Source organism: Danio rerio, chromosome 13 (genome assembly GCF_052040795.2).
Source record: "Danio rerio strain M-AB ecotype USA chromosome 13, GRCz13ab, whole genome shotgun sequence".
NCBI lineage: Eukaryota > Metazoa > Chordata > Actinopteri > Cypriniformes > Danionidae > Danio > Danio rerio.
Window position 1 is genome coordinate 29,777,681 of NC_141033.1, and position 13,678 is coordinate 29,791,358.

Sequence of the window (13,678 nt, forward strand, 5' to 3'; positions counted from 1 at the left end):
TCTTCGCGCTCGCCGGCCGACGGCTCGCCTCCGAGTAGAGGGCTTTCCCGATGCAATCAGTTTGTCCACACTTAGCTCACCGAGAGGCGCCCGAGACGGGAAAAAGCGCGCACATCGGCCTCTCGCGGATCCGCGAAAACAAAAAAACGCTCGAATACGTACCTCCCGGGACGTAAATCACAGTCCGCAGAAACGTCCGCGGGGCTACGTTTCCACAATGAGCCCGGGTTGCCCAAATGGCACACTAATGTTTTTTTACTAAACGGAAATTCAAACCGTTTCCCTAATGACGTTTGACGGTTGCCAAATCAGTGAAATAAACGACCGAATTATCAAATAATACCTGCCGTGAGTATTGCCGCATTCACCATCGGGAGGCGCTATGATCACTCTCGTTGGAGAATTTTGCTTTCACCATCCAAAATAAATAAAGTTATCCAACATGTGCTACCGATAGCTTCGCCCCTTCCGCTACGTAGGCAAACCTGCAGTCGTTAAGTGCGTGAAGTGTCCATCATTACACACTTAATTTTAACGGCTGAATGAGTGCATCATCCGGGTAATTAAAGTGCACTTATTATTTTTAGAGTTTTCAGTGTGAACACACTACTTACACTATTTATACTACAAAATGGCGTAAAACAGTGCAAAAGTATGCGATTTGGGACGCAGCTATTGTCTCAGTAACTTGAGTAACTTTACCTTAATTTAGAGAGGGAACAAATACTATCTAAACTGAGTAAACTTTACTCTGGGATTTTGCTGTGACCATTGACTTAGATTAGACCATTAGCATCTCACGCACACAAAATGACCAAAAGGGTTTCAAATATATTGCTATTCAAAGCTTGGGTCATCTGTAGTTACACTGTGTGTGTACTAACATAGATGGAAAATAAATAGCTGGGAACTACATTCTTATTTTATGCTCTGAAAATTGTCACCAGCACCATGCCTTACACTTGTACCTACAGTTAGAGTTTGCATTATATCATTGCGCCTGCTACAGCCATAGTACATCAGCAAAGTTCCTTCATTATTATGCAAGAATGAGAATTTAATTCCTAGCCATATCGACCTAGAAAATAGCAATTTTTTAAAAATCTTTTTCATAGGTATTAGTACACAATGTAACTACATAACTGTCAAGCTTTAATTACAAATAGTTAGCAACACTTTTTTTTACACAAATAGTATGAACATTTTGAGCAAGATATTATAAAAGTGGTGTGTTCCTTTAGCATACTACAGTCATTTGTGCCTAAAGCTGCAATACAGTCCTTCAATCAACTCATCATTTACTGTCATGTCATTCCAAATCTAAAATATACTCACAGAATAATACACTTTAAAGAATGTTTTTTATCCACACCATCAAAATAACAACTTTTGAATCTCTGACTTTTTACTTTATGGACAAAAAAAAAGACACTCAGACATGTCTGGAACTACATGAATATAATATGACAATGTAAATGTCATATTATGAGTTTTAAGGTCAATCCCAAGAGTGTAATACCAAATAGAGTCATAAACAACTTCCACATTCAGAGTTTGAAACACACGTGACGACATGGACTACAAACATCATGAATGAACACTAGCCTTCCACAGTAATGTCTCAGCCAGCAATAAATAACATGGTGAAAGTCATCATCTCTGGGTGTGTTTGCTCTCAGCTCGTGTCCTACTTTAGAGGCAGACAGAGCCCAGGTTAGTCTGGGCCTCTGGAGACTCGAGGAATGCTGCTCCGTCCATTTCTGCTGCCAGCGCTAAAGCTGCAGAGCTTAAGAGCTTCTTAAAGGATGATAGCTCCAGTTATCTCTACAAGCTGTTCTTCCAAAAAACATAAAGAGGTTTTGTGCGATGGTTTCTGTAATTATTTTGGGGTGACCTTGTTGTTCCCTTCAGCGTGCTCGGATTATTTAATGCAGGAGGAAGTTGTAGTTGCAAGTACAAGGATTGTTACATGTAAACAATTAGATGCAGCCATAGGCAAATAAATCAGGCTTTCACTTCGACGCTAATCGGCCGTGATGAATGCTTGATAAGATTATGGACGCCAGTGAACACAAATTTATATTCCTCCTTGTTTCCTTAACAGAAAACACTTCCCTAACATCTCTTCTGTGTCATCAGTTAAGACGATCCCTCAGTGGAATGTGGACTGAATTTTACCTTTGTCATCTAATGAAGGAACAATAAATAAAATGTAGAATTCTGTTAATATTTTTTGCCCCTCCTGTTTTTTATTAACAGTGTTTTTTTGAGAAGAACATAATGTGAATTTTAAAGACTATCCTGGCCGGTCTTTTCCATTTTATGAAATATTGGATTAAATATGTGTAATATGATGCGCTATACAGAGAACTTTAAATGATATGGATGCATTATATTAAAATGTCTTAAATCAATAAATATATTTATGTTATATTCAATACTTGATAAATGGCTGTTATTATTTATTTATTTGTTTATTTAATTTATATTTTATTGATTTTTATAACCATGTAACCATCGGGAACAAAACAGATAAACACACAAACAAACCAACAAATACATACATGCATATACGTACATACAGTTGAAGTCAAAATTATTTGCCCCCCTTGAATTATTTTTCTTTTTTAAATATTTCTCAAATTATGTTTACCCGGGCAAGGCGTATTTTTTCTTCTATAGAAAGTCTTATTTGTTTTATTTTGCCTAGAATAAAACAGTTTTTAATTTAAATTTTTTTAAAGCATTTTAGGGACAAAATTGCCCCTAATGCCTCTTATAGGCTATATTTTAATTGGATAGTCTACATAACAAAACACCGTTATACAGTAACTTGCTTAATTACCCTAACCTGCCTAGTTAACCTAATTAAGTAAACCTTTAAATGTCACTTTAAGCTGTTTAGAAGAATATCTAGTCAAATATTATTTGCTGTCATCATAGTAAATATAAAATAAATCAGTTATTAGAGATGATTTATTAAAACTGTTATGTTTTGATATTTGTTGAAAAAAATCTTCACTCCAATAAACAGAAATTGGGGAAAAAATAAACTGGGGGGCTAATAATTCTGACTTATTTTGACTTAATTCTGACTTATTCTGACTTAATTCTGTACATACATACGTATATTCACAAATACAACCCTTCCACACATGTATATCTTTATGCATTCATGAATAAAAATATTAAATTAACCTCATCAAGAAAATAAATAAATTAAAAATAAAATATAATAATAGGTTGGTAAGCAAATTCCTGTAACAATGCATAACCTCTAGAAACATGTAAATGTTAAATTATAGATAATTATATTGTCGTTGTGGAGAAAGCTAGTCATTTACTCCATTTCTTTTCAAAGATCTCTATTTGTAATCGAAGTGCATGTGTCATTTTTTCCATTTCCTCAACTTCTGCTATTATTTTGAACCATTCATCTTTAGTTGGTGAGTCTTCTTTATACTATTTCCTAGTTATAACTTTTTTACTTGTTGCCAAAAATATCTTAAATAGATATCAATCCTCCCTTTCAAGTTTAATAGGAATATCTCCAAGATAAAGTACTTCAAATTATCTAGGAATATGTAGATCAAAAATATCTTTGATAGTTTAATGTAGTTTCCCAAAAATGTTAATTCTTAAATACTGTATGGCTGATATTATAATACTATACTATTTTGCTAAAAAAAAAAAAAAAGAAAGAAACCCCAAAATAAGTGCAACTTGTGTTTTAATTGCTACCAAGCAAACTTAATGTAGCATTATAATTTACAGCATGAAATATGAATATTAAATACAGGATTTGCTTCTAGTTAAATGGTACAGTGCTATTCTGTTATTAATGCTTTGTAAGTAAATTAATAATAATAATAATAACAATATGCACAACCAAATAATAAATTAAAATAAAACTAATAATTACATACTAGAGATACTAATAAATTAAGGCTGATAAACAATTGGCACACTTTATTATATTATATTATATTATGGTATATTAAATTATATTATATTATATTATATTATATTATGTTATATTATATTATATTATATTATATTATATTATATTATATTATATTATATTATATTATATTATATTATATTATATTTAGGCAAAGCATGTTCCAAATGATCAAATATGATAATAAAAAAAACTGTATATGTACACACAAAGTTTTTTTATCACAACAAAAATACCAGAAGTGTCAGCTTGGATAAGAGGGCTCCGTTAAGTTAAACCAATATGATATCATTTACATCAGTTGCATGAAAAAGACCAGCCATGATTTTCCATATTTAATGTATATATTTTTTTCACTCAATAAAGATGACACTCTGGAACAACTTGAGAGAGAGTAAATGATAAAAGTCTGTTCATTATGAATGAAGATTCTATTAACTGATTAATTCTGCTGCTGTCACTTTGAGTGTTTATATTTCACACACTCCTCTCAGTGTTGAGCCAGTGTTTTGGCTGAAACAAGCGGGCTAGTAAAATGTCAGCACATAGTTTCCAAAAGTCCTGGCTGCTTATGTATGCTGTGAATGACTTTACCTCACGGCTGGTTAAAGAGAGGCACAGATGACTGCAGTTTTTGGAAGAAATCTTGATCTCACCAGTCTCCAAAACATCAGCCAGCTCCACACAGGCATCACAGTTTCCTAACAAACGTCCAGCTGGTGAAAATACACCTTTCATTCTGCTTCATCACCTCTTTTAATGGCTCACCACTGAAGCTGAAGTCATTCTCAGCCTCTAGTTTAATTCTTCAACAGGAGGTGAATACTGACATGTGACCGCTGTCTGGCAGCAGGATTGTGTCTGTTTGCTCTATTAGGTGTAAATGATTGGAAGTTCTGTTGTTTTTTGTCTGGAAGACATTAGCTTAGATTAATCATCTTCGTAACTCCTTATCTTTCTTGTACTATAAATGTTACTACTACTTTTAAAGCTCAATAAATAAACAGATAAATGCATAATACAAAGTTTCTAATAGAATTAATATTTTCTTATGTACTGTATCAAAGGTTTCAGAGTGATATGAAAGTGTTTATGAAAATAAAATAAAATCTTATGCATATACAAAATCGGTTTTTATGTCATTAAAATATAGTAAAGTTTGTAGCACTATACAGTTTATACCATTGCTTACACACTAAAATGTAACTTTTCCCACAACTAGCACAACCTTAAATTCAGGAAGCAAAACACAAGGCTAGAATAGCACATAACTTCACACTTTTTGCAAAATATTACACACCGTGATTTACAAATCACTAAAAACACTTGTTTATATTTAACAAAGAATTTTTCATGATGTAATTTCCTTGCCATTTTAAAGCAAAGGCTTTCAAATAAACACACATGAACCAATGGATTAAACACAGCCATCAGGTGTGCAGGCACACTGGTGCAAAACTGTAGACACACCAATCAGCTGAAACCACAATAAAAAGCAATAATATTAGTGTTCAATAAATATGTTTACAGTAATATAGTTAAAATATAAGTCTTCATTAAATGTTTACAGTAGTACATTTAAAAATATTAGTCTTCAATAAATGTTTACAGTAGTACAGGTAAAATATAAGTCTTCATTAAATGTTTACAGTAGTACAGTTAAAAATATTAGTCTTCAACAAATGTTTACAGTAGTACAGTTAAAATATTAGTCTTCAACAAATGTTTACAGTAGTACAGTTAAATTATTAGTCTTTAATAAATATAGAAGGCAATGTCCTAGTAAGAGGAAGAGAAAGCATGAAAGGGAGGAAGATTGATAAACAGGAGACAGGATATATGAGATTTTTTGCTATTGAAATGTAAACATCACTAGAAAGCTGAACAAATAAGCTTCATATTGTTGTATGGTTTGGTCGGATAGGGCAATATTTAGCTATCAGTCTATCAGTGTTTGGCAAATGTTTAGTATGTTCATGTACTTTATAGCAACACCTCTGACACAAATCAAGGCCAGATTATTTCAGTATCAGTCAGAAATAATAAAAGTGTTTAAGATTGATTAAAGCGGTGTGTGAATGAAGCAAACATTTATATTAAATGAACTGTGTGTGTGTGTTCTGTACGGTGTCAAAATTGTGTTTTGTTATATTGTTGTAAAGTTGAATGAAGTGTTTCATTTAGCAATTGTGTTCTGCTGTTTGCGTGTGTGGATGTGGAAACTGTGTGTAGTGTTTTGATAATGAGCCTTAATTTCAAAATTGTGCTTAAGCAATCGTAAAAAAACGTAATACATGACATACAACATTATATGATAATAATTAAATTCAGCATCACATCATCCATTGAATCATTCTAATAATGGTTTGTATCTGAAGAAATGAGATGTTTTCATCATTCTTTATTGATAGCAAGTCTGCAAGCATTCATTTCGGTCAATAAAAAAATTTAAAAATCACAACGTTCTCTCACCAGTTTTGGATGAAACACAAACCCACAAGATTCAGTGTAATTTAGCGGCTATCAGAGGAGAAATGAAAGCTTCTGTTCTTCCTATCATTCTCCATCAACTCTGTTCATTCTCATTTTTGAATTGAACAAGCTTATTTCACAAAATTAGATCAAAAGATCAGAAAAAGCCCATACATAGCCATACTCCACAGATATCTGCCCATAGACATCAGGAAAGTGGACCAAAGTAAACAGAGATTGATTATAACAGAGGTAAAACTGGGAAATGTTTTATAAATCTACTTACATTATTAATATTAATACCAGAATTTATAATGCATGCCTGAGTGTATTTGAATTGAAATCTTAAAACTGGTTTGAGGTAATTCTTGTCTGGTTCATGAGCACAATGAGCCGTATCCAGCAGTGTGCCAGTTTATGCAATGTTGGTTTGATAAATCTTGACCTTTCAAGTGTGTAGCTCATTCAGCAATAATATACAGCGACTAAGCGCTTCAATGTGGCCGAAGCCTTTTGATTTTTTTTTTTTTGTACATTTTTACAGATAGCTTCTCTTGGCTGAGAGCTGGATTTTGAAAGAGCCAAGAGTTTGTGTGTAATTGTGGTTTGCTGACTAAGTCTGAGGATAAAGCTGGAGAAATACCTCCTGACTATAAGCGGAAAATGCTGGCTCAGAGAAAGCAGAAACACAACAGAACGTGTGGACGGGTATTTACTGTCTGGTCCATGGTTGAGGTTTTACTGTAATTGTGACTGTTGTCATTCATTTGAGAAGTTCAAGCAGTAAATACAAATGAAAGCTGAAAAAATAACAGGCTGTCCCCTGCTGGCCATCAGAAGAAACTGAAAACTCATTGATAAAACGGCTTTCTCAAATGCATTTAAAGTATTGACCTAAAATCACTGTGCTTCATTTCTGATCTTAGCGTTGGATGAATTGTATCCTGCTTTGTACCTCACTGAATACATATTTCTTTTGATAATGTGCATTTTATTTAATATTCACTGCGGTTTAGTGTTTCATCTAGCAACAATCAAAGGAAACCGAGCAACAGGGCTTTGATGTCTCTGTTTCTGAATTGTTCTCACTGTTAGTTTCTGAAAGGAAACTGACGAGGTTGCTGGTTCACTGGGAATTATTTCATGATGACTAACTCCAGACACAACCACTTCCCATTCATACAAAACATCCATGAGACACCAACACACATTGTAAAGGCTTTCAGATTTCCTGTTCTCTTCACACTTGCTTTTTTTGTTTTGTGTGTGTGTCTGTGTGTATGTATGACTACAGCTGATTGACACATTCTCAACGGAGATCTCAGAGTTGAAGCAGGAGATGGTTCAGCCAGCCAGAGAGCCGGAGACTGAAATCTTACAGGGGTGAGTTCAACTTTTATCAGTCATCTTCCTCCTCACTGGTGTTAAGGGGAATTTTAGGTTATGTTATATGATGATTTTTACAACAAAATTCTCTCTCAAATATATGATTTTAAAAGTTCACACATAGATATATCCAGCATTTATATTTCATGTTAATATTGTTATAGAAATATCAAAAATATGTTCTGTGTTGTAAATGGTAAACGACAGCAGATGTCGTGCCTCTTGCCGCTGATGTTTAGGACTGTGTAGATGAATCCGCTGGTTTGTTGTTGCAGTTCCCACGTTCTCCAGCAAGTGGAGCAAGTCTTATTTTTACACCACAGTTGCTTTTGCAATACTGCATTTCCATGAAATTAAAAGGAAGTGCAAGGAACAATAAATCCATCAAGGTGTTTCACAATAAACTTTCAGAAAAATTTGAAAACAACTCTAGTGCCAAAAAAGACTTCAACCTCTAATCTGTTTGTTTTTCAGCTTTTGAAATTGGCTTTAGTCATGATGAGTTAATTATATTGCTAAAATTCATCAACAGCCCATGAGTAATTTAAAGGCATACTGCACCCAGAAATGAAAATGTGTAGTTAAATTACTCAGCTCTAGGTGTAGGGGGATTTTTATTTATTTAGATAGATAGATAGATCGATAGATCGATAGATCGATAGATCGATAGATAGATAGATAGATAGATAGATAGATAGATAGATAGATAGATAGATAGATAGATAGATAGATAGATGACAATGTTTCAGTTTAGTATTGCAACAAGGATTAAACTCCAGTTCATTTTAAAGCAAGAGAATAAAGCAGCAGTCTGGTGAAATTAGGAATCATAAAGTCAGCTCAAAGATAATTTATTAACAGTTATTGATTACAATAATAAAATTAGCTGTTCTGCAAACTAAAATGTATTTTAAAGTTACCTTCCACCTGAAAATATTTGATAACCACAACTTCAGTCCAACACCAAGTGTTCTTTTTTTGTAATTTAGTTGTGAAATTAGGGTTTCCCTCATTTTTTTTTTTGTCTTTGTATATATTTGTAGTCTGGAAGGAGAGGTGAGTGGTCTGTTCCTGCAGTCGTCTGCCTGTGCTGGTGTGCCAGGAGTGAGGGATTCTGGATATGATTCATTACGCAGACGCATGAGCATGCTGGACAGACTGATGCAGACACACTCTGTATGGCTGCTACTGTCACTCAGCGATGATGAAGCCAGACACATTCTGCAGCCGCAGCCGGCAGGGGTAAAAACATTTGCTGATTCGACAACCGACTTATTTAATAACAAGTTCTTTTAGTTACTATCTTTTTATAATCACCATATTTGTGTTCTCTCATTTGTGTCTGTGTTTGATTATAGAGTTTTGTGGTAAGGAGGTGTTATAAACTGCAGAAAAAGGTGATTTCCCTCCGGATGGACAGTGACACATTGATTGTTCGGGACTTTCCTGTTAAAGAGAGTCAATATAGTGAGTAAAATAGGGTAGTACTTCTATTTATTTACCACTGATAGTGTGTGTATCTGGTCACCTTTTCATTTCCTCTTGTCTGGAGTTTTTTTTTTTTTTTTACCTGTGCACTTCCTGTGACTGTTAAAAATAGCCTTGCTTCTGATCAGAGCTGTTCATGGTAATAAAATTGAGACAGTAATTAATTAATTTGTTTTTGATTGATGTAGTGCAGGGGTGCCCAAACTTACTTCTTGTGGAGGGCCAAAAACCAAACTTCATTGAGTGTGGTGGGCCAAAAGCAAATATGCCAAACTCTATTGCATTAAATTTGTCATGGGTTATTTAATATGCAAAAATAACTATAAAACATGGCTTTATATTACCTAATGCATTTCAATTATATCTTTTAATTTTTGTAATAAACTTATTACAGTTAAAATCAATCTTTTTTATAACAGTCTATGGAGTTACCGTGATGTCACCCATATGTTTTTGAAGAACACAAAAGAAGCTAGAAATAGGCGTGGCCACCCACTGCCATTTGTTCACTCATCATCACACCGATACCAAATAAGGGCAAAGAGGCGGAGCTACAGACGCCTGCTAGCTTAGATGTGTTTTCTTTAAGAGAAAAGCTTAATACTTTATTACAAGCGACTTGTTTGTGTTCTGACATGTGCCTGGTTGTACACTATATCAATAAAGTGTTTAGATTTTTAAAAACACTTTTGTAATACTTTGAGGCACTAAGCACTGTTCTTATGACGTTTTCTACTAAAGGAAAATGCAAACAACTTCCAAATACTTCAAATATAGTCTGTGTTAGTAAATTCAAGGCTATTTATTAAATCCAGGCATAACAATGTATGACAACGTTTCACATGACTGTTCTAGAACCTACAGTTAATCAATCTATCAGATTCTGGAGTGCTTTACAGGCCTAAAGAAAAATATAAATAATCTTAAATAAAACAAATACATTTATAGAGCTTCATAAAGCAAAACAAAATACAATGAATATGCCAAGCTCAGCGGCTATTCAGCTGGAATCCGCTGAGGTGACGTAACGGTGACTTAAGAGAGTGGCCACACCCTTAATTATGCAGACTTAATAAAATTTAATATAAACGAAACGGCTGAGTTATAAAAAAAAACGTCACCCCCCTCACAGTTGTCAGGAAGAGTAATATTAGCTATATGAACCAAAATTGTTCTTTGTACCAGGCTGTAAACACCTTTTTTTTCTGCTGTAAAGTTGGCCATTTTAACAGTGGTGTCATAGAAATGTGCTCTATTATGGAGCCAGGACTAGCGGAATTTCGATGAATTGCAGTTTCAGTTACTTTCGTATTTTCTTTAGGAGTTACACTAATCAACCTGCTCCTGTTTTTGTCTTGATTTGCCTGCCGATGTTTTCTGCAATTTCCTCTATCTATCAAGTGATATTATTTTTGTATTTTTTTAAAATCTAATTCATTATCTAATTCAGTTTGCTTTTTTGTAGCTCAGCAAGAAAACAAAAAAGTTACGTTAAATGAAAAGTTACAATCTCTGTCAAAGATCCAGTCCTTTGTATCATTCTTCCTCTTTTCTCAGATGGGATGGTGGGCCAAATCAAAGGTTACCACGGGCCAATTTTGGCCAACAGGCCCTAGTTTGGGCATCTCTGATGTAGTGTTTTAATTTCAGTTATGCTTTTATTTCTGAGTGCTGTAGGACTGAATCTCAGTCCAATATATTTTTCTTGTTGTTTATTAATGCATTTATTAATGTTTATTTAGCATTTGAACATTTAATACGTAATGTAACAATGTAACATTTAGCAGCTGTCTCTTTTTGTTTTTAAGTAGTGTTTTACAGTGATGCTGTTTTGATTGAACAAAATCCTGGTTGTTCCGCATTAGAGAGATTTAAAAGCTTGCAGACCCTATGCTTTTGTATCATAGGTTACATAAATAACTTCTGAAAAACAGATAATTTGCTAGCAAACAAACTGTTATAATTTTTTTGCACTGTGGGCCTTATTCATGAAACCTTAGCAAAGCAAATGATTGAATTTGTATTGACTGAATGGTTTCATGGATAATTATGTTCTTCTAATGCTTCATGAATGAGGCCCAGTGCATCATATAAGTAGCTGTATTGTTAAGCTCCATTTGAGTCTATTTGAATATTGAATTCAGCTTTTTTTTTCTCTATTAACACGCTTTATTTCAGTCTGTCTGTCATCTCTATTTGTCACTGTAATACCAATGGATCAGATACTGTGTAGCTTGTGTGTAAATGTAGACATTTGGCTCTGTTTACCTTTACTTTTGAGAGAGACCGTTAGGTCATTCCACTTTTTCCAATTGCAAATTCAGTGTAACCTTCTGTTCTTGTGTTTGTCTTTGTCACAGCTTTTTCCCTGGAGGGCTCAGGAATCAGCTTTGCAGACCTCTTTCGTCTGGTGGCGTTCTGCTGTATCAGCAGGTAAGTTGATCTCGCTCTTAAAATGACAAAAACTCCTACAAAAGCACATCTTGTTTAGTTTCTACAACATTTACTGGTCTGTTTTGCATCTGAAAGAGATAAACAGAGGATATTATGTTTTGATGGTGTACATAGTATTCATTTATACGATTTTTGTCTTGAAGTCTAAACAGGTTTAGACTAAAACTAGCAAAACATTTATTTCAGACTACACAAACACAGCACATCTGCTCAACCAATGGCATCAGTTTGGGACAGTTTGTTTAGCCAGCTATTAGGAATGAAGGTCTTATTGTTTTTGCAATGCACAGAAATTATACCCTGCACTTTCTAGGTAGCCTCCTGAAGTTCTGAGAATAACCCAGAATGTATGTGGTAAAGTAAAACCAGATGAAGTTGATTCAGTTGCATTCCAGTGCTGAAGACCAACACGGATAATAACCGGAAGGAAGGGTCGAACTGGCCTCTTGTTGCTCAAAAATAAAATTTAGTCAAAGCTATTTTTCATGCATTGTTTACATAGTAGTGCGTACAAATGTACTCACCTTCAAGTGGTTGCAAACCTTTATGAGTTTGTTTCTACTGTTAAACACCAAAGAAGATATTTTGAAGAATGCTGAAAACCTATAAAAATTCTTCAAAATATATTACTTTGTGTTTAACAGAGGAAAAAACACTCATAAAAGTTTAAAAAAAGTAAAATAATTTCATTTTTGGGTGAACTATCCCTTTAATAAACCAATGACCAGCCCTGTCCCACTGTCTTGCAGAATAGTCAGTGGATAAACACAACCCTCTGTCTGCCAAACTCACCCACAGGCTCAGTTTAACAGCCGTTTCACTCTCTCTCTCTCTTTCTCTGACTCATTCTTTCTCTCACTCTCAACCAAGAGTGCAGACAGCGACTCTCAGCCCAGATATTCTTAAGCTTTTAATATTTGTAATCAGTCGGACATTCTTTTAAGGCATGTTTGTGCTGTTTTTTGCTCTTATCAACGTTCATTTGTCTTCTTTAGAGACGTTCTGCCCTTCACCCTGAAGCTTCCTGAAGCTATTGCGTCTGCAAAGACCCCAACAGATCTAGAGGAAGTGGCTAAGTTGGGAAAAGGTGAGGTTTTTTCCTCTATGCATGAATGTTTGTTTTACTGAGTTAAACTGCTGGCTGTTGAGTTTCAGCATTACTCAGAGAGCATAACCAATTCTCTCATGACCCTTGATTTTTTATGTGTGTATCATATGATTGGTTATAATGCTGTGTGTATTGTAAACCTAGATTGGTCAGCATTTTAATGGTGTCAGTATTAAGTTTAGTTGTTGTTGAGTACTCAGCAGTTTTATTTGGTTAAAGTAAAGCTTTTATGTTAGCTTTTCGTTTACAACAAGTAACCAGCAATACACACATACAAACTGCTGCTAATTTTCACAGTTTATTGCCAAATCCTGTTGCGTATACACACAGTATTCAGTCATTAACTAAAGTGAAAAATGCATCCTTCAGCCTGATTTAAATCTAAAAACTGCATGTTTTGACAACATTTACAAAACCAAACAGGCAACTTGTCGTGTCTCTCCTCTCTATATTTAATGCAAAAAATGGTCACAGGAAATGAGGTATGCCGTGACTCATTAATGTTGCTAGATCTTGCCTACTTCAATAACTACAAAAAACTGATAACATTTTGAGCCAAGCCTAAATATGCTAAATTACAGCATTAAATTATTATCACTTATAATAAGAAGACAAGGCATCTTACAAATAACTTTGCTACTGTTGGTTTAATTAAAAATCAATGAGTGTCATAATAAGTCTTTGCTGCTATTATATAATTTCTGTAAAAAATAGGAGATACCAAACATGCGGGATGGTGTTATGGGTACAATGAATGATGCCAGACATTGCAAGTTTGGCAGTGAGTTCTGCTTTGTACAGAGCCAAAG

The 13,678-nt window shown here is 34.3% G+C and overlaps 1 protein-coding gene across 4 annotated transcripts in view; it reads left to right on the forward strand.

Annotated features, from left to right (window-relative positions):
* The window catches only part of rin2a (Ras and Rab interactor 2a), a 67,045-nt gene that overhangs the window by 29,338 nt on the left and 24,029 nt on the right, over window positions 1-13,678 (forward strand). For all 4 annotated transcript variants that reach the window (XR_015506006.1, XM_087279469.1, XM_087279471.1 and 1 more), the window contains 5 exons: window positions 7,728-7,816; window positions 8,863-9,061; window positions 9,178-9,286; window positions 11,668-11,740; window positions 12,757-12,848. Coding sequence is in view for 3 of the 4 variants with exons in the window: in XM_087279469.1 (XP_087135595.1) it covers window positions 7,728-7,816; window positions 8,863-9,061; window positions 9,178-9,286; window positions 11,668-11,740; window positions 12,757-12,848 (562 nt within the window). In the remaining variant the exon portion in view is untranslated. The remainder of the gene's footprint in view (window positions 1-7,727; window positions 7,817-8,862; window positions 9,062-9,177; window positions 9,287-11,667; window positions 11,741-12,756; window positions 12,849-13,678) is intronic.